Source organism: Delphinus delphis, chromosome 7 (genome assembly GCF_949987515.2).
Source record: "Delphinus delphis chromosome 7, mDelDel1.2, whole genome shotgun sequence".
NCBI lineage: Eukaryota > Metazoa > Chordata > Mammalia > Artiodactyla > Delphinidae > Delphinus > Delphinus delphis.
The window spans coordinates 32,549,987-32,571,535 of NC_082689.1; the positions used below are offsets into that span (position 1 = coordinate 32,549,987).

At 39.2% G+C, this 21,549-nt stretch overlaps 1 protein-coding gene across 2 annotated transcripts in view; it reads right to left on the reverse strand.

Annotated features, from left to right (window-relative positions):
- Positions 1-21,549, reverse strand: part of CYP20A1 (cytochrome P450 family 20 subfamily A member 1) — an 80,390-nt gene that overhangs the window by 29,860 nt on the left and 28,981 nt on the right. For both annotated transcript variants that reach the window (XM_060016262.2, XM_060016261.2), the window contains exons 6-9: positions 16,540-16,618; positions 5,216-5,331; positions 4,107-4,161; positions 1,057-1,177 (exon numbers count right to left, since the gene is read on the reverse strand). In XM_060016262.2, coding sequence (XP_059872245.1) covers positions 1,057-1,177; positions 4,107-4,161; positions 5,216-5,331; positions 16,540-16,618 — 371 coding nt within the window. The remainder of the gene's footprint in view (positions 1-1,056; positions 1,178-4,106; positions 4,162-5,215; positions 5,332-16,539; positions 16,619-21,549) is intronic.

A 21,549-nucleotide genomic window follows, 5' to 3' on the forward strand; every position in this document is an offset into this window, starting at 1 on the left:
TACCGCAAAAAAAAAAAAGTATCTATTTTACCTGTACAGTTTGATGAATTTTAGTAATAGTATATAATTGTGTGAACATAACCACAAGAAAGATACAGAGCATTTCCCTCACCCTAAAAAACTTTCCTCATGATCCTTTGTAATTGATCCCCTCCCCATTTCTGGCCCCAGATAACCACTGATCTACTTTCTATCACAATAGTTTTGCTTTTTCTAGAATTTCACCTAAATAAAACGTATTGTAGGCAGTTTTTGTGTTTGATTTTTTTTTTTACTTAGCATAAAGAGATTTATCCGTGTTGTTGTGTGTATTGATATTGTGTTACTTTTCGTTACTTGGTAACATTTCCTTGTATATATATAACACAATTTATCTATTTACCAGTTGATGAACATTTGGACTACTTCCAGTTTTTGCTATCATAAATAGTATTACTATAAATGTTTGCATACAGGTCTCTGTCTGACATATGTTTTCATTTCTCTCGGGTAAATGCCTAGGAGAACTGCTGAGTCATATGGTATGTTTAACTTCATAAGATCCTGCCACATTGTTTTCTAACAGAACTGTAGCATCCTGCATTTGTACCAACAAGGTGTGGATGTTCCACTTATTAGATATCACTGATACTAATTTTTTTTTTTTTGCGGTATGTGGGCCTCTCTCTGTTGTGGCCTCTCCCGCTGCGGAGCACAGGCTCCGGACGCACAGGCTCAGCGGCCATGGCTCATGGGCCCAGCCGCTCCAGGGCATGTGGGATCCTCCTGTACCGGGGCACGAACCCGTGTCCCCTGCATTGGCAGGAGGACTCTCAACCACTGTGCCACCAGGGAAGCCCACTGATACTATTTTATACAGGCTCATGTAAAGGTTTCCCAAAAGTACCTTAAGATTTTAAAAAGCAAGTTAAGTTATCCATTAAAATCTGTATGTAAATACTTTAAGTCCTGTAAAAATATATAGCTTTCCTAGATATTAGCATTAGCTTTAAATTAGATAAACCAACTCAAATTTACCCTTTAATGATCTCCTCTTTCCTCTTATTGTGTTCTTACCTGAGCTCCTCAATGTTCTCTGGAGTTACAGGTCCCTTCCCAAAAACTTGGTCTATCTCTTCATATAGTTTTTTCTGAACTTCTTCATAGGTGGTTAAAAAACAGACTGCCCAGGTACACACTAAGCGAAAATTTATATTAATAACAATGAAAGCAGCTAATTCATAGTTTGGGTGCAGAATAAGAAACAAATTTATAATTTTTTGGTATTTTCCTTTTTTCTGATACAAAAGATACATAAATGCTACCAAAAGATAAAACAAGACTGTTCACAAGATTTGTACTTCATTGAACAGAACATGAATATTTACAGAATATTCCCAAAAAGAGATAGTGAAATCTAGATTTCTTTCTTAAAACTGGCAAGTAATCAAAGGCACTTAATACATTTTACCTTAGATAAAATAGTAATGATAATAAATAAACTTCACATCTGGGGAAGTGTTAAATGTTGGTAACTGTGATGAACTGTTTGGTTCAATCGACCTTGTAAAATCAAAAAATTGATTTATCTGGGCTTCCCTGGTGGCGCAGTGGTTAGGAGTCCGCCTGCAGACGCAGGGGACACGGGTTCGTGCCCCGGTTCGGGAAGATCCCACATGCCGCGGAGCGGCTGGGACCGTGAGCCATGGCCGATGGGCCTGCGCGTCCGGAGCCTGTGCTCCGCAACGGGAGAGGCCACAACAGTGAGAGGCCCGTGTACCGCAAAAAAAAAAAAAAAAAAAAATTGATTTATCAATTTCCTCAGGAGCTTTAATTAAATGATTCATACAAATCAAAGTAGCAGGAGATTTACCTACAAATCATTACTCTAAATTTTTACTTGTAAAGGTAGATACACTGGTTCAAGAACTGAGACCGATTATTGCTTAGGACAGTGGTTCTCAAAACTCTTCTGGGAGGTTGCTGATGGCACAACCCCACCATCCACAGATCCTGACTCAGTAGGTTTAGGGTGTGGTCCAGGGTTCTATATTTCTAACAAATACCACAATTACTTTGATGAACATCAACACTGGAAGATCACTAGCTTATGGCTTACTTTTGCTTAAAATGGCTATGGATTATAATCACTGGGGAAATCAAAAGGTAAGAAAATTAATTACATGATGAACATAAAACAGAGGAAACAGTAGTTATATTCCCTTTAGGAATCCACTGGGATTACAACTGTTCAAATGGAACCATCCAGACACATAATATCTCTTTCCCTAGACTATGCTTGATATGACTCTATGTACAGCTCTACATTTTCTATGTCAAGTACTTCTTAAAATGCATTTAATAATTTCTACTTCTGCTTATTAATTATCTCTTTCCTGAGCTAAAGGGCTGGCTTAAATTTATCTCAAAGTTAATTTTTTTAAATGTTCGCCTAAGTCACTTATCATCCAATTCCAATGCCTGGAAAATATGTAATTCACTTTCTGCACTAAATATTATCAATAAAATCAACAGCTACCTCATGCTCAATTATTTCGATATTACTCACACCCAGAGTTCATAAAACACATAGGAGTAGCGGACTTTAACTTTTTCCTACATATGTTTCTTTATTATGGCTTTTGAGTGAACTGCAGAATTTCTATTTCACGAGTGATATGAAAACTTATGTGGACAGTGTACAATATGTACATGTATGCAATTTTACAACAATATGTAGTAATATATAATATTGAAAGATTTAGCACAAGTATTTGCATACAGTAGGCACTCATATACACTGATTGACTAGATTATCACTTAAAATTAATTTAACTGTATACACTTAATAACCTCAAACATTGGTTCTTTTGTACAACTCTATTAAAGAGTATGACAGAGGGGATAGCTTTAAAATGGGATTTTAAGCCACTTAATGTTCTTTAATTATACTATTGAATCAAGACACCATTTTATAGTTGAAAGATACCTTGGAGGTCACCCTTATTTTAGAAAAGGAAAGAAATGCAGAGTTCAGTATCTTGCTCTAGGCTAAGACTTGCTAAGTCGCAGAGGAGGGACTTTAATTAAGGTTTCCTGCCGATCTTGACTCTCAAAATTTCAGAGGTGCCTTAAAAAATAACCAACCCACATGCAAAGAAATAGCAATACTCTGAAAATTCCCCCTAAAAACTGCAAAAAAGATTAAAATATTAAATCAACCTTGGAAATGGTCACTTTTTATGGTATCCAGAGTATAAATGATTCAGATTTTTTGAAGGTCTTCAGCAAAGATATATTTTAATGTAATAAATTTTTAAACAAGTATTTAAAAGGTTTGATACATTATATCTGACACATGCTTACCTAAATTCCATTTAATCTATAATATCTGGACATGTCTAGATATCAAAAATTTTACAAAGAAGAAATACAGGAAGTTTACATTTATACTCATCCTTTTTAAAATTTTCTTAAACTGAAAGAGTTGTGAGTGAAATCCTTCAAGTTAACATAAATTCTTTAGATTTTAAACTGATGTTTTAATATCTCCTTTAGCATTTTATGTCAGTATATTTTTATGGATATACAAATTTTTACAAATACTGTATAAACAAATGGTAGTCTGATAAACTAAAAACCAGAAAGGAAACTAGAAATATATCACCCATTTTAGAATTTTAAATAATAATCACCTTCAATTCCACCAAGAGAAGAGTTCTTTTTAAATCATGATTTCTGTGGCCTATATCCTCTGCTGGTAGGTCTTAATAATAGCAGACTAGATTGAAGACAAAGTGAAAAGCCACAGCAGGAAATTGAAAAGCTCACAGCTCTGGCTGGAAAGGTGTCAATAGCAGTTCATTTTAAAGGCACTAACTAGAATTCACAATCCATAAACTGTGTCAAGAAATTTATGGCAATGTTCAGAGGTGGCACAGAGCATCTGGGGTTTAAAAAAAAAAAAAAGGTGCCTGTGTGAATCAAGCCTTTCAAACAAGAATAAAAAAAGAAGAACGAAGGGAAATTATAAAGAGGTCTTGCAAACAGTGTTTCCTTTATTTTAGAATAGCTTTATCCTTGTATATTTTATAACCTATCTCAAACAGAAATCAATTTATACTTACATTTTGCAGTTATTATGCAACTGGCCAGAGAAAATATCATACTGTCTTCTAGGATCTAGGAAACAAAACTAAGTTTAGAAAGTGTGAAATGTAAGGTGGCCTATATTAGGCCCTAGTAAAATCACCTAGAATACAAAATGGGAGTTAAGGAAAGGGAAAACATGTTATTTCTTTATGAGGTTTTCACTTAAAGAAAATCTATATAATAAAAAAACCAACCGAAACACTGCACTGCATTTTTGATACAGTGAACACTTACCCAGTAATATTACTGGCTCATGACACATCAAACAAACTGGTTCAGTGCTATTGTTCTAGCTTGGCCTAGAGCAGAACGAAGACTCAGGAACAGTGAAGAGCCTGCCACTGTCCTGGATCCTGATATAATTTCTGCACCCACACACACCCAGAAAACCGCTTTTGTCTATGAGCACTTGCATGCATAGAGTAGGGCAGAAGATTCCTACACTGAAGAGGTAGGTGTGGCAGTAACAGCTCCACTCCTGTCCTTTGCCTGACAACACCACAAACACACAATATCCCAGTGGTGTGCCGGGGTGACAGACACACTGGGAACAAGCCAAGCTGCCACACCTGGTAATGTAGGCAGAGCAGCCTTAGTCAGTACAGGCTTATCCAAGTCCTCCTCTTTTACAGTCAGAGAACTTTGGTTCGATATTTGCTTACTCAAATATTAAATACTATATAGTTGCTTCAAAGAACTAAATAACAGGAGACTAAATACTAAATACTATTTCTGGATGATGTACAATAAAAAAGAAAAAAGGGGCTTCCCTGGTGGCGCAGTGGTTGAGAGTCCGCCTGCCGATGCAGGGGACACGGGTTCGTGCCCCGGTCCAGGAAGATCCCACATGCCGCGGAGCGGCTGGGCCCGTGAGCCATGGCTGCTGAGCCTGCGCGTCCGGAGCCTGTGCTCCGCAACGGGAGAGGCCACAACAGTGAGAGGCCCGCGTACCACAAAAAAAAAAAAAAAAGAAAAAAGCCATTGAATTCTAGGAGGGAGTCTGGGTTAATTAAAGTGGATAAAAAGCACACTCTATACATGTCTGATTATCTTTTGTTTGATAAACATTAAACAATTACATCACCTGTTGGTCATTAAGGTCCCCCTGTACTAAGGAGTCAATGAAAATATGTTCACTGAAGTTCCTTCCTTTTCGTTCTTTTATGATTTTCTTTAAAATAGATTCCAGTTGCATAAGGGCTTAGAGAAGAAAAACAAGAAAAGATTTTAGAATATAAGCATTTGTGAGGATTGAACATTTTTCTGTATCTCTACAATGTTCCTATGTGAAGAATAAAACTTTCAAAGTTAAAAGTAGTAACCAATAATGCTTTAAAAGCTAATTTATGTTTAAACTCATCCACTTACTTTTCTTCTTTTTGCTAAATTTAACACATACATCAAAAAGTGAATAAAACATACACGCACAATTTAACAAACAACTGTAAATCAAACACCCAGGTCGAGAAATAGAACAATGCTAGCCCCTTAAAGGCCTTTTACACATATATCCCTCCCCTGGTATTATTCACCTTCCTTCTAAATTCTGTCCTCTTAACTCCATTGTTCTCCCAAATCAGCACTCATTTAGAGACTGAAACAGATGTGAAATAATCAGAAAAGTAAACTTCTGACATTTGGAAGATTAATCCAACTATCAAGAAAATTATCCACAGATTTCTCAGGCCCCATCTTACTTGACCTATCATAGCATCTGATGCTGGTCACTTACTCTGTAGGAAGAACTTTTTCATTTGGCTCCTAGGATTCCACACTCTCCTGGACTCCACACTTTCCTCCCACTTTACTGCCAGCTCATTCTCAGTATCCTTTGTCGATTCCTTCTCACCTCTCAAATTTCTTAATGACGGAATGCCCAAGGTCAGGGATCTCTTTTCTTGGACCTCTCCTCTTTTTCTATTTATATTCATTACCTTGGTGATCACCATTCTCAAAGCTTTAAGTACAATCTATGTACTGAACACTTCCAAATTTATATTTCCATTTAGGATCTCTTTCCCCTGAACTTCAGTTTCATATAACTGACAATCAACTCAACATCTCCACTTCGACGTCTGAAGCATACTAAACATAAACATATCCAAAACTGAAGTCGTGCTCTTTCGCCTCAAAACTGGATCTTTCTACAGTCTGTCCCATCTTATTTCCTATTAACTTCATTTTCCAATTACTCAGGCCTAAAACTCTGGTGTCTCCTTCTCTCTTATACCCCATATCTAATCTGGCAGTCAATATTGGTGGCTCTAACCTTCAAAATACAGAATTAATCTCTCTTACTCTTTTTCAAAAAATTTTGTATTTTCTGCTACCCGTCACCTAGTCCAAGCCAAATTATTTTTCTTGCCTGGTTCATTGCAGTAGCCCCCTAATTAGTCTCCCTGCTTCTGCTCTGAGCCCCTTTATGACAGCAGCCAGAGTAATCCTTTAAAAATATAACTCAGATTCATAATTCTGCTCAAAATCTTCCAGTGGCTTCTTCCTATCTCATAGTAGCAACCTAGTCACACCTAAGCCAGACAAAATCTGTTCCATCCCCCCAATCTTTCTGGTCTCATTTCCTTCTATTTTTCTTCTGACTCATTTCACTCCAGGCATACAGCTCCCTGATGTACCTCAAATATATCAGGAAGAATCCTACCTCAAGGATTTTGCAACTACTTGTCGTGGATATACACATGATCTGCATGGACTGGTTTCCTTATCTCTTGCAAGTGTTTGCTCAAGTCACCTAATCTTGGTGAGGCCTTTCCTAATAATCTCCCCACCCCTAGCACTTCCTATCCCCCTTGCTGATTTAATTTTCTCCATAGCAACTTTCATCTTTTAACACACTATTCAGTTTACTTATTCAGGTTCTCATCTGCCTCTTGCCACTAGAATGTGGTGCCACAAGGAGAGGAATTTTTGTTTGTTTTGTTCACTGACACCTCCCCAGGACGAAAAACATACCAGGATATTCTAGATCTTCATTATTTATAGAATTGAAGGAGTCTAGTAACACGTTAGTGATTAAAATGAGAAATTGTTAACACTGTACTGCAATGGTTCACAAACTTTGCTTACATTACAATCACGTAGGAAGCTTTTTTAAAAAACAAATCATAAAATATAAACCACACCTTGTACCAATTAAATCTGAATGTTCAGGAGCGAAAGTCAAGCTTCAAAAAAGTTTAAAAGATTCAATGTGTAGCAAAGTTTGGGAACTACTGCTGTACATTCTCTATCCTACAAGTACATGAGGATAATCTGGAGAGCTTTTATTTAAAAAAAAAAAAAAAAAGATCTGACAACCAAAGCACCTCTATCCCATATTCTGAATAAACTGATTTAGGGTGGGGCCTGATCTTCAATATTTTTTGTTTTGTTCTAAGTTCCCAAAGTGATTCTAATGTACAGACCAGGTTGAGAATTACTTACTTAAAACAGAAGAAGAAGTGACCCAGCCATGAGTTTCCACTCATATAAATACCAAAACATAATCATTTTCAATAAAAGCTCAAATTTGATATATGCCCATGTTACAGTTCAAGGAGCGTATCATACTAGACAATCTACTTTTATTTAGAATCAAAGAATATAAATTATTAATTTTCCTTTTATATAAATTAAAACCAATATTTGTAAAATACATTTTTTATTAAGGGTAATTAATCCAAATGCATCCATCAAGATAGTCAGAATGGTAGACTAGCAGATAGCAGGAAACGTGTCCGTTAAATTGGCTTTTCTAGACTTACGATGGAACTGAAAGAATCACCAGAATGGTAAACCCCAAGAGGACAGGGATTTTTTTTTTTTTTTTTTTTTTTTTTTTTTTGCGGTACACGGGCCTCTCACTGTTGTGGCCTCTCCCGTTGCAGAGCACAGGCTCCGGAGGCGCAGGCTCAGCAGCCATGGCTCATGGGCCCAGCTGCTTCACCGCATGTGGGATCTTCCTGGACTGGGGCACGAACCCGTGTCCCCTGCATCGGCAGGCGGACTCTCAACCACTGCGCCACCAGGGAAGCCCGGGGACACGGATTTTTTGTCTCCTATACATACATAGAATAGTGCCTAGCACATGCAGGCCTCAATAAATATTTGTTGAAAGAATGAAGGAAGAGAATCTTGGGAAGCAATACTATTATCCATGAAAAATAATCCATTATTCCAATACAGCCTATGTATTTTAATTTGCCCTGCTTACTTCCAAAACAAAAATTGCAGCAGCTCAGACTAAACGTATTAAAGGATAACAATCATTAAATTACTGACAGAAGATATAATACAAAAGAAAAAAGGGGGGCTTCCCTGGTGGCGCAGTGGTTGAGAGTCCGCCTGCCGATGCAGCGGACACGGGTTCATGCCCCGGTCTGGGAAGATCCCACATGCCGCGGAGTAGCTGGCCCCATGAGCCATGGCCGCTGAGCCTGCGCGTCCGGAGCCTGTGCTCCGCAACGGGAGAGGCCACAACAGTGAGAGGCCCGCGTACCGCAAAAAAAAAAAAAAAAAGAAAAAAAAGGAGGGCACACGTTGGGGGCCATCTTAAACTAAAATTGCTATTTTTCTGTGTAGATTTTATAAAGTTGTAACCAATGCTAAATAGTTTTGAAAATATCTTTACTCAATGTTATAATGGCCAAGAATATTTTTATGTTGCTACATTTCTTACAGATTTATCATGTTGATATTATTTCCTTAAAAATTCCTATATTGTTGTATATTTAGTTTTTTCGGTTTTCTACTTGTAGAAATAGCATTACAAAAAAATTCATGAACGTTTTCTTATTTTAGATAATTTCACTCATTTACGACTCTTAACTTGTATTTTTAAATTACTTTCCCAGGATTGTACCCCTGACACTTTCCATTAATCCTGTAGGCTATACCAGCTCTCCAGCACCCTCATTCTGCAGTGAGTGCTAGAGTTAATTTACTAATTCACTGCTTTTTCCTTTCTTTTAAGAAAAACTTTCACAATAGGAAATGTAGGAAAAAAACATAAAGGGCCGGGAAGATGGCGGAAGAGTAAGACACGAAGATCACCTTCCTCCCCACATATACACCAGAAATACATCTACACGTGGAACAACTCCTACAGAACACCTACTGAACGCTGGCAGAAGACCTCACACCTCCCAAAAGGCAAAACACCCCCCATGTACCTGGGTAGGGCAAAAGAAAAAAGAATAAACAGACAAAAAGATAGGGACGGGACCTGCACCAGTGGGAGGGAGCAGAGAAGGAGGAAAGGTTTCCACACACTAGGAGCCCATTCGCGGGCGGAGACTGCGGGTGGCTCAGGGGGAAGCTTCGGAACCCCGGAGGAGAGCACGGCAACAGGGGTGTGGACGGCAAAGCAGAGAGATTCCCGTACAGAGGATCGGTGCCGACCGGCACTCACCAGACTGAGAGGCTTGTCTGCTCACCCTCCAGGGAGGGCGGGGCTGGGAGTTGAGGCTCCGGCTTCGGTTGGAGCGCCAGGAGAGGACTGGGATTGGCGGTGTGAACACAGCCTGCAGGGGGTTAGTGCGCCCCAGCTAGCCAGCAGGGAGTCCGGGGAAAAGTCTGGAGCTCCCAAAGAGGCAAGAGACTTTATCTTCCCTCTGTTTCCTGCTGCGTGAGGAGAGGGGATTAAGAGCGCTGCTTAAAGGAACTCCAGAGACGGGCGCGAGCTGCAGCTAAAAGCGCGGACCCCAGAGACTGGCATGAGACGCTAAGGCTGCTGCTGCCGCCACCAAGAAGCCTGTGTGCGAGCACAGGTCACTATAAACACTCCCCCTTCCGGGGAGCCTGTGCAGCCCGCCACCGCCAAGGTCCCGGGATCCAGGGACAACTTCCCTGGGAGAACGCACGGTGCGCCTCAGGCTGGTGCAACGTCAGGCCGGCCTCTGCCAATGCAGGCTCGCCCCGTACTCCGTACCCCTCCCTCCCCGCGGCCTGAGTGAGCCAGAGCCGCCGAATCAGCAGCTCCTTTAACCCCGTCCTGTCTGAGCGAAGAACAGATGCCCTCCTGCAACCTACATGCAGAGGCATGTCCAAATCCAAAGCTGAGCCCCTGGGAGCTGTGAAAACAAAGAAGAGAAAGGGAAATCTCTCCCAGCAGCCTCAGAAACAGCGGATTAAAGCTCCACAATCAACTTCATGTACCCTGCATCTGTGGAATACATGAATACACAAAGAATCATCCCAAACTGAGGAGGTGGACTTTGAGAGCAAGATTTATGATTTTTTCCCCTTTTCCTCTTTTTGTGAGTGTGTATGTGTATGCTCCTGTGTGAGACTATGTCTGTATAGCTTTGCTTCCACCACTTGTCAAAGGGTTCTATCCATCCGTTTTTAAAAAAAGTTTTTCTCTTAATAATTATTTATTTTATTTTAATAACTTTATTATATTTTAAATTACTTTAATTTATTGTACTTTATCTTCTTTCCCTTTTACTCTGAGCCATGTGGATGCTGCAGCCAGGAGTCGGTGCTGTGCCTCTGAGGTGGGAGAGCCAACGTCAGGACACTGGTCCACAACAGACCTCCCAGCTCCACATAATATAAAAGGGCGAGAATCTCCCAGAGATCTCCATCTCAACACCAGCACCCAGCTTCACTCAACGACCTGCAAGCTACAGTGCTGGACATCCTATGCCAAACAACTAGCAAGACAGGAACACAACCCCATGCATTAGCAGAGAGGCTGCCTAAAATCATAAGTCCACAGACACCCCAAAACACACCACCAGACGTGGACCTGCCCACCAGAAAGACAAGATCCAGCCTCATCCACCAGAACACAGGCACTAGTCCCCTCCACCAGGAAGCCTACACAACCCACTGAACCAGCTTTACCACTGGGGACAGACACCAAAAACAACGGGAACTACGAACCTTCAGCCTGCAAAAAGGAGACCCCAAACACAGTAAGATAAGCAAAATGAGATGACAGAAAAATACACAGCAGATAAAGGAGCAAGATAAAAACCCACCGGACCTAACAAATGAAGAGGAATTAGGCAGTCTACCTGAAAAAGAATTCAGAATAATGATAGTAAAGATGATCCAAAATCTTGGAAATAGAATAGACAAAATGCAAGAAACATTTAACAAGGACCTAGAAGAACTAAAGATGAAACAAACAACGATGAACAACACAATAAATGAAATTAAAAATACTCTAGATGGGATCAATAGCAGAATAACTGAGGCAGAAAAACAGATAAGTGATCTGAAAGATAAAATACTGGAAATAACTACTGCAGAGCAGAATAAAGAAAAAGGAATGAAAAGAACTGAGGACAGTCTCAGAGACCTCTGGGACAACATTAAACACACCAACATTCGAATTATAGGAGTTCCAGAAGAAGAAGAGAAAAAGAAAGGGACTGAGAAAATATTTGAAGAGATTATAGTTGAAAACTTCCATAATATGGGAAAGGAAATTGTTAATCATGTCCAGGAAGCACAGAGAGTCCCATACAGGATAAATCCAAGGAGAAATACGCCAAGACACATGTTAATCAAAACTGTCAAAAATTAAATACAAAGAAAACATATTAAAAGCAGCAAGGGAAAAACAACAAATAACACACAAGGGAATCCCCATAAGGTTAACAGCTGATCTTTCAGCAGAAACTCTGCAAGCCAGAAGGGAGTGGCAGGACATACTTAAAGTGATGAAGGAGAAAAACCTGCAACCAAGATTACTCTACCCAGCAAGGATCTCATTCAGATTTGATGGAGAAATTAAAACCTTTACAGACAAGCAAAAGCTGAGAGAGTTCAGCACCACCAAACCAGCTTAACAACAACTGCTAAACGAACTTCTCTAGGCAAGAAACACAAGAGAAGGAAAAGACCTACAATAATGAACCCAAAACAGCTAAGAAAATGGGAATAGGAACATACATGTCGATAATTACCTTAAATGTAAATGGACTAAATGCTCGCACCAAAAGAAACAGATTGGCTGAATGGATACAAAAACAAGACCCATATCTTTGCTGTCTACAAGAGACCAACTTCAGACCTAGAGACACATACAGACTGAAAGTAAGGGGATGGAAAAAGATATTTCATGCAAATGGAAACCAAAAGAAAGTTGGAGTAGCATTCTCATATCAGACAAAATAGACTTTAAAATAAAGACTATTAGAAGAGACAAAGAAGGACACTACATAATGATCAACGGATCGATCCAAGAAGAAGATATAACAATTGTAAATATTTGTGCACCCAACATCGGAGCACCTCAATACATAAGGCAAATACTAACAGCCATAAAAGGGGAAATCGACAGTAACACATTCATAGTAAGGGACTTTAACACCCCACTTTCACCAATGGACAGATCATCCAAAATGAAAATAAATAAGGAAACACAAGCTTTAGATGATACATTAAACAAGAGGGACTTAATTGATATTTATAGGACATTCCATCCAAAAACAACAGAGTACATGTTTTTCACAAGTGCTCATGGAACATTCTCCAGTATAGATGATATCTTGGGTCACAAATCAAGCCTTGGTAAATTTAAGAAAATTGAAATTGTATCAAGTATCTTTTCTGACCACAATGCTATGAGACTAGATATCAATTACAGGAAAAGATCTGTAAAATATACAAACACATGGAGGCTAAACAATACACTACTTAACAACGAAGTGATCACTGAAGAAATCAAAGAGGAAATCAAAAAATACCTAGAAACAACTGACAATGGAGACACGACGACCCAAAACCTATGGGATGCAGCAAAAGCAGTTCTAAGAGGGAAGTTTATAGCAATACAATCCTACCTTAAGAAACAGGAAACATCTCGAATAAACAACCTAACCTTGCACCTAAAGCAATTAGAGAAAGAAGAACAAAAAAACCCCAAAGTTAGCAGAAAGAAAGAAATCATAAACATCAGATCAGAAATAAATGAAAAAGAAATGAAGGAAAAAATAGCAAAGCTCAATAAAACTAAAAGCTGATTCTTTGAGAAGATAAACAAAATTGATAAACCATTAGCCAGACTTATCAAGAAAAAAACGGAGAAGACTCAAATCAGTAGAATTAGAAATGAAAAAGGAGAAGTAACAACTGACACTGCAGAAATACAAAAGATCATGAGAGATTACTACAAGCAACTCTATGCCAATAAAAAGGACAACCTGGAAGAAATGGACAAATTCTTGGAAATGCACAACCTGCCAAGACTGAATCAGGAAGAAATAGAAAATATGAACAGACCAATCACAAGCACTGAAATTGAAACTGTGATTAAGAATCTTCCAACGAACAAAAGCCCAGGACCAGATGGCTTCACAGGCGAATTCTATCAAACATTTAGAGAACAGCTAACATCTATCCTTCTCAAACTCTTCCAAAATATAGCAGAGGGAGGAACACTCCCAAACTCATTCTACGAGGCCACCATCACCCTGATACCAAAACCAGACAAGGATGTCACAAAGAAGGAAAACTACAGGCCAATATCACTGATGAACATAGATGTAAAAATCCTCAACAAAATACTAGCAAACAGAATCTAGCAGCACATTAAACCGATCATACACCATGATCAAGTGGGGTGTATTCCAGGAATGCAAGGATTCTTCAATATACACAAATCAATCAACGTGATACATCATATTAACAAACTGAAGGAGAAAAACCATATGATAATCTCAACAGATGCAGAGAAAGCTTTCAACAAAATTCAACACCCATTTATGATAAAAATCCTGCAGAAAGTAGGCATAGATGGAACTTTCCTCAACATAATAAAGGCCATATATGACAAACCCACAGCCAACATCATCCTCAATGGTGAAAAAGTGAAAGCATTTCCACTAAGATCAGGAACAAGACAAGGTTGCCCACTCTCACCACTCTTATTCAACATAGTTTTGGAAGTTTTAGCCACAGCAACCAGAGAAGAAAAGGAAATAAAAGGAATCCAAATTGGAAAAGAAGAGTAAAGCTGTCACTCTTTGCACATGACATGATACTATACATAGAGAATCCTAAAGATGCTACCAGAAAACTACTAGAGCTAATCAATGAATTTGGTAAAGTAGCAGGATAAAAAATTAATGCACAGAAATCTCTGGCATTCCTATACACTAATGATGAAAAATCTGAAAGTGAAATCAAGAAAACACTCCCATTTACCACTGCAACAAAAAGAATAAAATATCTAAGAATAAACATACCTAAGGAGACAAAAGACCGGGATGCAGAAAATTATAAGACACTGATGAAAGAAATTAAACATAATACAAATAGATGGAGAGATATACCATGTTCTTAGATTGGAAGAATCAACATTGTGAAAATGACTCTACTACCCAAAGCAATCTACAGATTCAATGCAATCCCTATCAAACTACCACCGGCATTTTTCACAGAACTAGAACAAAAAACTTCACAATTTGTATGGAAACACAAAAGACCCCGAATAGCCAAAGCAATCTTGAGAACGAAGAACGGAGCTGGAGGAATCAGGCTCCCTGACTTCAGACTATACTACAAAGCTACAGTAATCAAGACAGTATGGTACTGGCACAAAAACAGAAAGACAGATCAATGGAACAGCATAGAAAGCCCAGAGATAAACCCACGCACATATGGTCACTTTACCTTTGATAAAGGAGGCAGGAACGTACAGTGGAGAAAGAACAGCCTCTTCAAGAAGTGGTGCTGGGAAAACTGGACAGGTACATGTAAAAGTATGAGATTAGATCACTCCCTAACACCATACACAAAAATAAGCTCAAAATGGATTAAAGACCTAAATGTAAGGCCAGAAACTATCAAACTCTTAGAGGAAAACATAGGCAGAACACTCTATGACATAAATCACAGCAAGATCCTTTTTGACCCACCTCCTAGAGAAATGGAAATAAAAACAAAAATAAACAAATGGGACCTAATGAAACTGCAAAGCTTTTGCACAGCAAAGGAAACCATAAACAAGACTAAAAGACAGCCCTCAGAATGGGAGAAAATATTTGCAAATGAAGCAACTGACAAAGGATTAATCTCCAAAATTTATAAGCAGCTCATGCAGCTCAATAACAAAAAAACAAACAACCCAATCCAAAAATGGGCAGAAGACCTAAATAGACATTTCTCCAAAGAAGATATACAGACTGCCAACAAACACGTGAAAGAATGCTCAACATCATTAATCATTAGAGAAATGCAAATCAAAACTACAATGAGGGGCTTCCCTGGTGGCGCAGTGGTTGAGTGTCCACCTGCCAATGCAGGGGACACGGGTTCGTGCCCTGGCCTGGGAAAATCCCACATGCCACGGAGCAGCTGGGCCTGTGAGCCATGGCTGCTCAGCCTGCGTGCCCAGAGCCTGTGCTCCTCAACGGGAGAGACCACAACACTGAGAGGCCCGCGTACCACAAAAAAAAAAAAAAAAAACTACAATGAGATATCATCTCACACCAGTCAGAATGGCCATCATCAAAAACTCTAGAAACAATAAATGCTGGAGAGGGTGTGGAGAAAAAGGAACACTCTTGCACTGTTGGTGGGAATGTAAATTGATACAGCCACTGTGGAGAACAGTATGGAGGTTCCTCAAAAAACTATAAATAGAACTACCATATGACCCAGCAATCCCACTCCTGGGCATTTACCCTGAGAAAACCATAATTCAAAAAGAGTCATGTACCACAATGTGCATTGCAGCTCTATTTACAATAGCCAGGACATGGAAGCAACCTAAATGTCCATTGACAGATGAATGGATAAAGAAGATGTTGCACATATATACAGTGGAATATTACCCAGGCATAAAAAGAAATGAAACCGAGTTATCTGTAGTGAGGTGGATGGAACTAGAGTCTGTCATACAGAGTGAAGTAAGTCAGAAAGAGAAAGACAAATACCGTATGCTAACACATATATATGGAATTTAAGGAAAAAAAATGTCATGAAGTACCCAGGGGTAAGACAGGAATAAAGACACAGACCTACTAGAGAATGGACTTGAGGATATGGGGAGGGGGAAGGGTAAGCTGTGACAAAGTGAGAGAGAGGTATGGACATATATACACTATCAAACGTAAGGTAGATAGCTAGTGGGAAGCATCTGCATAGCACATGGAGATCAGCTCTTTGCTTTGTGACTGCCTGGAGCGGTGGGATAGGGAGGGTGGGAGGGAGTGAGACGCAAGAGGGAAGAATATGGAAACATATGTATATGTATAACTGATTCACTTTGTTATAAAGCAGAAACTAACACACCATTGGAAAGCAATTATACTCCAATAAAGATTAAAAATATAAATAAATAAAGAAAGAAAATATACATGACCTATAAGTTCATAAATCAGACATAGCCGTATTAAAATTAGGGCACATTTCCTTTAGTCCTTACTAAAAATTAATAGTGATAAAACTTACCATCTTCATATTGTTTTTTCCGAGTTGTACTTTTATCAAGTGATCCATCTAGAAAGCCTTTTCCAATCTCCGACCAAACCTGAAAATAGGAAAACATATCTATTACCTAATATGTAAATTTTCCAAATCATATCAAGCAATCTAAGCTAACAGCTGGAGAACCTGTCTCACTAACAGAACTGTTAATTAAACTCTCCTTTTCAAGTGGGCTGCATAATCATTTACTCCATAGTCTTTAAGGATAGGGCACAAATATATTTTAATAATTTCATTCAAAGTACTTCCAAACTAATTATAATTAGAAAGTCAAAAGTTCCCTTACGGGCTTCCCTGGTGGCGCAGTGGTTGAGAGTCCGCCTGCCGATGCAGGGGACATGGGTTTGTGTCCTGGTCCGGGAAGATCCCACATTTCGCGGAGCGGCTGGGCCCGTGAGCCATGGCCGCTGAGCCTGCGTGTTTGGAGCCTGTGCTCCGCAATGGGAGAGGCCACAACAGTGAAAGGCCCGTGAACCGCAAAAAAAAAAAAAAGTTCCCTTCCTGAATTTCAAAGAAGTATATGCACAGGGAGGAAAAGAACATTGCAGTAGAGTCAATTCTCAATTTTTTATTATAATGGCACCAGTGGATAAGTAAAATTCATCCAGAATTCCAAATTTTTACTTCACCTGCAATACTGATAAGGTTTGGCTGAGATCCAGAAAAAGGTTAAAAATTAGTCTAAGGTTTAGAGAGGGTAAACAACAGAATAGGCTTCCAATTATTTCAAAATTGGATAATTAGCCCTTAAAAAAATTGTTTATAATTCAAAAGTTCTGAAAGAACCTGGGAAAGGACAAAACACTTATTAATCAATGCTAAATATTTTTTAAATTATTAATAGAGTTAAGAGTCCTCAAGTCTTATCTTACAAAGATATGCCTTTCAGATTATTTCAATGTAAAAAATTAAACTATTAAAAGTAATGTAGGGCTTCCCTGGTAGCACAGTGGTTAAGAATCCGCCTGCCAATGCAGGGGACACGGGTTCAAGCCTTGGTCCAGGAAGATCCCACAAGCCATGGAGCAACTAGGCTCGTGCGCCACAACTACTGAGCCTGCGCTCTAAAGCCCATTAGCCACAACTACTGAAGCCCGTGTGCCATAACTACTGAAGCCCGCGTGCCACAACTACTGAAGCCCACGTGCCACAACTACTGAAGCCCATGCACCTAGAGCCTGTGCTCCACAACAAGAGAAGCCACTGCAATGAGAAGCTTGTGCACCGCAACCAAGAGTAGCCCCTGCTCGCCACAACTAGAGAAAGCCCACGCACAGCAACAAAGACCCAATGCAACCATAAATAAATAAATAGATAAATCAATAATGAATTAAAGTATAGAATTTTTATAAAAAAAAAAAAGTACTGTGAAAATGTAGGAATACCCTTAAAGTGAGAAAGAAGTTCAGCTTTTTGCTGAACAGACAGAAATCAACAAGTCTTCCTGGATCTCTGAGACAGAGGAGGACCCAGGGCAAACTGAGGCCCCCAAGACTGGAGAGACAGGTGAAAACAGGGAGTCACACTTTACTGGAACAGACATACAAGTGGAAACTACCTCAGGAACCAGTGCTGGGGTAGGAAAACCTGAACTGTAATTGACAAATGGCTAGAGATTCAGTATGACAACTCTGACAGTTAAAAACTCCAGGGGACCCAGACACAGGGCCCCCCAAGTGAGATTTACCTCCGGGAGCTTGACCAGGTTCCCACAGTAAATATAAGAGAAAAATCCCCTTAGGCTTCCAGCAGGGGGACTGAAAAAGGAACCCATTTAAAATAAGGCAGAGCACTCTGCTCTTCTTAACAAGGCCTGCCCTCAGAGGGAACTCATTAGCCAGAGTCTAACCTTCTGGGGTATTAACAGAGCTGGGAAAGGGATATTCAATCCCAGTCAAGTCTAGTCTTTCCCATGGGAGAAGGCAAGTACCAAACTCCCGCCTATGCTAGCCATCCTTTCCCACCTAAGGGGGGAGAAAAAAACCGAGAAACACTGGTGAAGTTCACAGTCCAAATGCATAGGCTCACTAAAAGACAGACCTAATCACAGGATTATGGAACGCTTCCCCTTTCTCCACACCTCACCACCACACTGCTAAAGGCCTATATACACTAGTTTCTTTTACACAGTACGTCATGTCTGGCTATCAAGAAAAAGTTACGAGCCATACCAAAAGGCAAAAAACACAATTTGAAGAAACAAACCGAGCATCAGAATGGCAGGAATCTTGGAATTATCAGATCAGGAATCTAGAACAACTATGATTAATTGCTAAAGGCTCTAAAGGGTAATAGGCTAAGGGCTCTAAATGATCCTTAAGTAAAGGATAAAGTAGACAGCATGCAAGAACAGGTAGGCAATGTAAGCAGAGAGATGAAAATCCTAAGAAAGAACAACAACAAAAAAAAACTAGAGATCAAAAACACTGTAACAGAAATGAAGAATGCCTTTGACAGGCTTATTACTGATAGTATACTGGTTTTGGCTTAGGAAAGAAGGTGTGATCTAGAGGATATATCCATGGAATCCTCAAACACAGTTTCTTACAAAACAAAAAATACTCTTTCAATATGATCCAGCAATCATACTCCTTAGTATTTACCCAAAGAAGCTGGAAATTTATGTTGATACAAAAACCTCCACAAGATATTTATGGCAGCTTTATTCATAATTGCCAAAACTTGTAAGCAACCAAGAGGCCCTTTAGCAGGTGAATGAATAAACTGTGGTACACACAATGGAATACTATCCAGCTAAAAGAACCATGAAAAGACATGGAGGGGCAATGCCCTTGTGGTCCACTGCTTAAGAATCTGCCTTCCAATGCAAGGGACGTGGGTTCGATTCCTCATCGGGGAACTAAGTTCCCACATGCTGCAGGGCAACTAAGACCGCGTGCCCCACCTACTGAGCCCAGGTGCTCTAGAGCCCATGCACCGCAACTACTGAGCCCGCATACCACAACAAAGAACCCACGCTCCGCAACGAAAGATCCCACATGGCACAACAAAGATCCCAGGTGCCACAGCTAAGACCCAGCACAGCCAAATAAATAAATAAATATTTTTTTTAAAAAAAGAAAAGACATGGAGGAAGCTTAAATATTAATACATATTGCTAAGTGAAAGAAGCCAATCTAAGGGTATATACTGTATTATTCCAATGTCATACAATATTCTGGAAAAGGCAAAATTATGGATACAAGAAAAAGATCAGTGGTTGCTGAGACTGGGGGGGACGATATTATAATGATGGATATATGTCATTATACATTTGTCCAAAGCCATTGAATGTACGGCATCAAGTGTGAACCCTTACATAATCTATGGACTCTGGGTGATTATTATGTGTCCAATGTAGGTTCATCCTTGGCAAAAAATGCACCATTCTAGTGAATGATATTGATAATGGGGGAGACTATGCATGTGTGGAAACAGGGAGTATATGGGAAATCTCTGTACCATCCTCCCAATTTTACTGTAAACCTAAAACTGCTTAAAAAAGAAGTCTTTTTAAAAAAGCACTATAGGGGACTTCACTGGTGGCCCAGTGGTTAACACTTTGACTTCCAATGCAGAGAGTGCAGGTTCGATCCCTGGTCAGGGAGCTAAGATCCCACATGCCTCGCAGCCAAAAAACCAAAACATAAAACAGAAGCAATATTGTAACAGATTCAGTAAAGACTTTTTAAATGGTCCACATCAAAAAAATCTTTTAAAAAAATAAATAAATAAAAATTTAAAAGCACTATAAATAAACGTAAAAGCAAATGAAAATTGAGATAAAAATAAAAAGCTCTTACAGATTAGTAAGAAAAACACATTGATAGAAATATGGGTGAAGGACATGAGAAAGCATCCCACAAAAGATGAAACACAAGTTGTTCAGCAAAAATATTAAACAATGTTTAACCTCACAAACAATGAAAGAATTATAAATTTTAATCATAAAAAATCATTTTTTACTTACAAGATAGGCAGATATTTAAAAGACACATAACTCTAAATGTCAAAAGCACAAGGAAAGAGCACGCTAATGCTGGTGGGAAAATAACTGGGACAATGTTTTTGGAGGGTAGTTCAGAAACAGTATGCAGCTGGGTGTGAGGTGAACATTTTTCACATGTTAACGCCTGTGAAAGCGGTATGCATCTTATGACTGACGACATCTCCCAAGTGCTGTCAGCCAAGCAACAGTCATGGTGCAGCTGTCACTGCCTCTGCATTCACAACCTGGTTAGTGCTCCTGGTGGCACGGCTGGACAACAGCAGCCCCGGGCTGTTTCAGAAATTAAAGATCATTTAAGGCAGGATTTTAAGTCATGTTTATGGTCTGAAAACTTTGACAACTTCCAGTAATGTTAAGAAAATACCAGATTGCTGCCAAAAATATACAGTTTGAATCTAGTCACACCCAAAAATATGTAATTTAAATCTAGTCAAACCCAAATGAGGAACAGTCTACAAAATAATTATCCTGTACTTAAAAAAAAATGTCAAGGTCAAGAAACAAAGAAAAGCTGAGAAACTGTTTCACATTAAAGAGGTTTGACCACTAAAAGTAAAGAAATCTGAATATGGGCTCTGGATAAAAGTATGGTATGAATGCTAAATTTCCCAAGTTTGACAACCATGTTGTTGCTATATGAAAGAATATCCTTGTTTTTAGGATATACAGACTGAAGTATTTAGGGGGAAAGAAGCAAAATGTCTACTTTACTCTCAAATGGTTTGGGTAAGGAGAGGAGGGATGGATGGATGGATGGATGGATAGATAGAGAATGAATGACAAAAGCAAATGGGGCAAAATGTAAACAACTGGTGAACCTGGGCGAAGGATATTATGGGAGTTCCTAGTACTAGGCTGCAACTTTTCTATAAGTTTGAAATTATTATTTCTACTTTGAAATTCTAAGGAAAGAAAGGTAAAGAAAATGCCAGCATAAAAATACGCAGAATAGGAATAGGTATCAG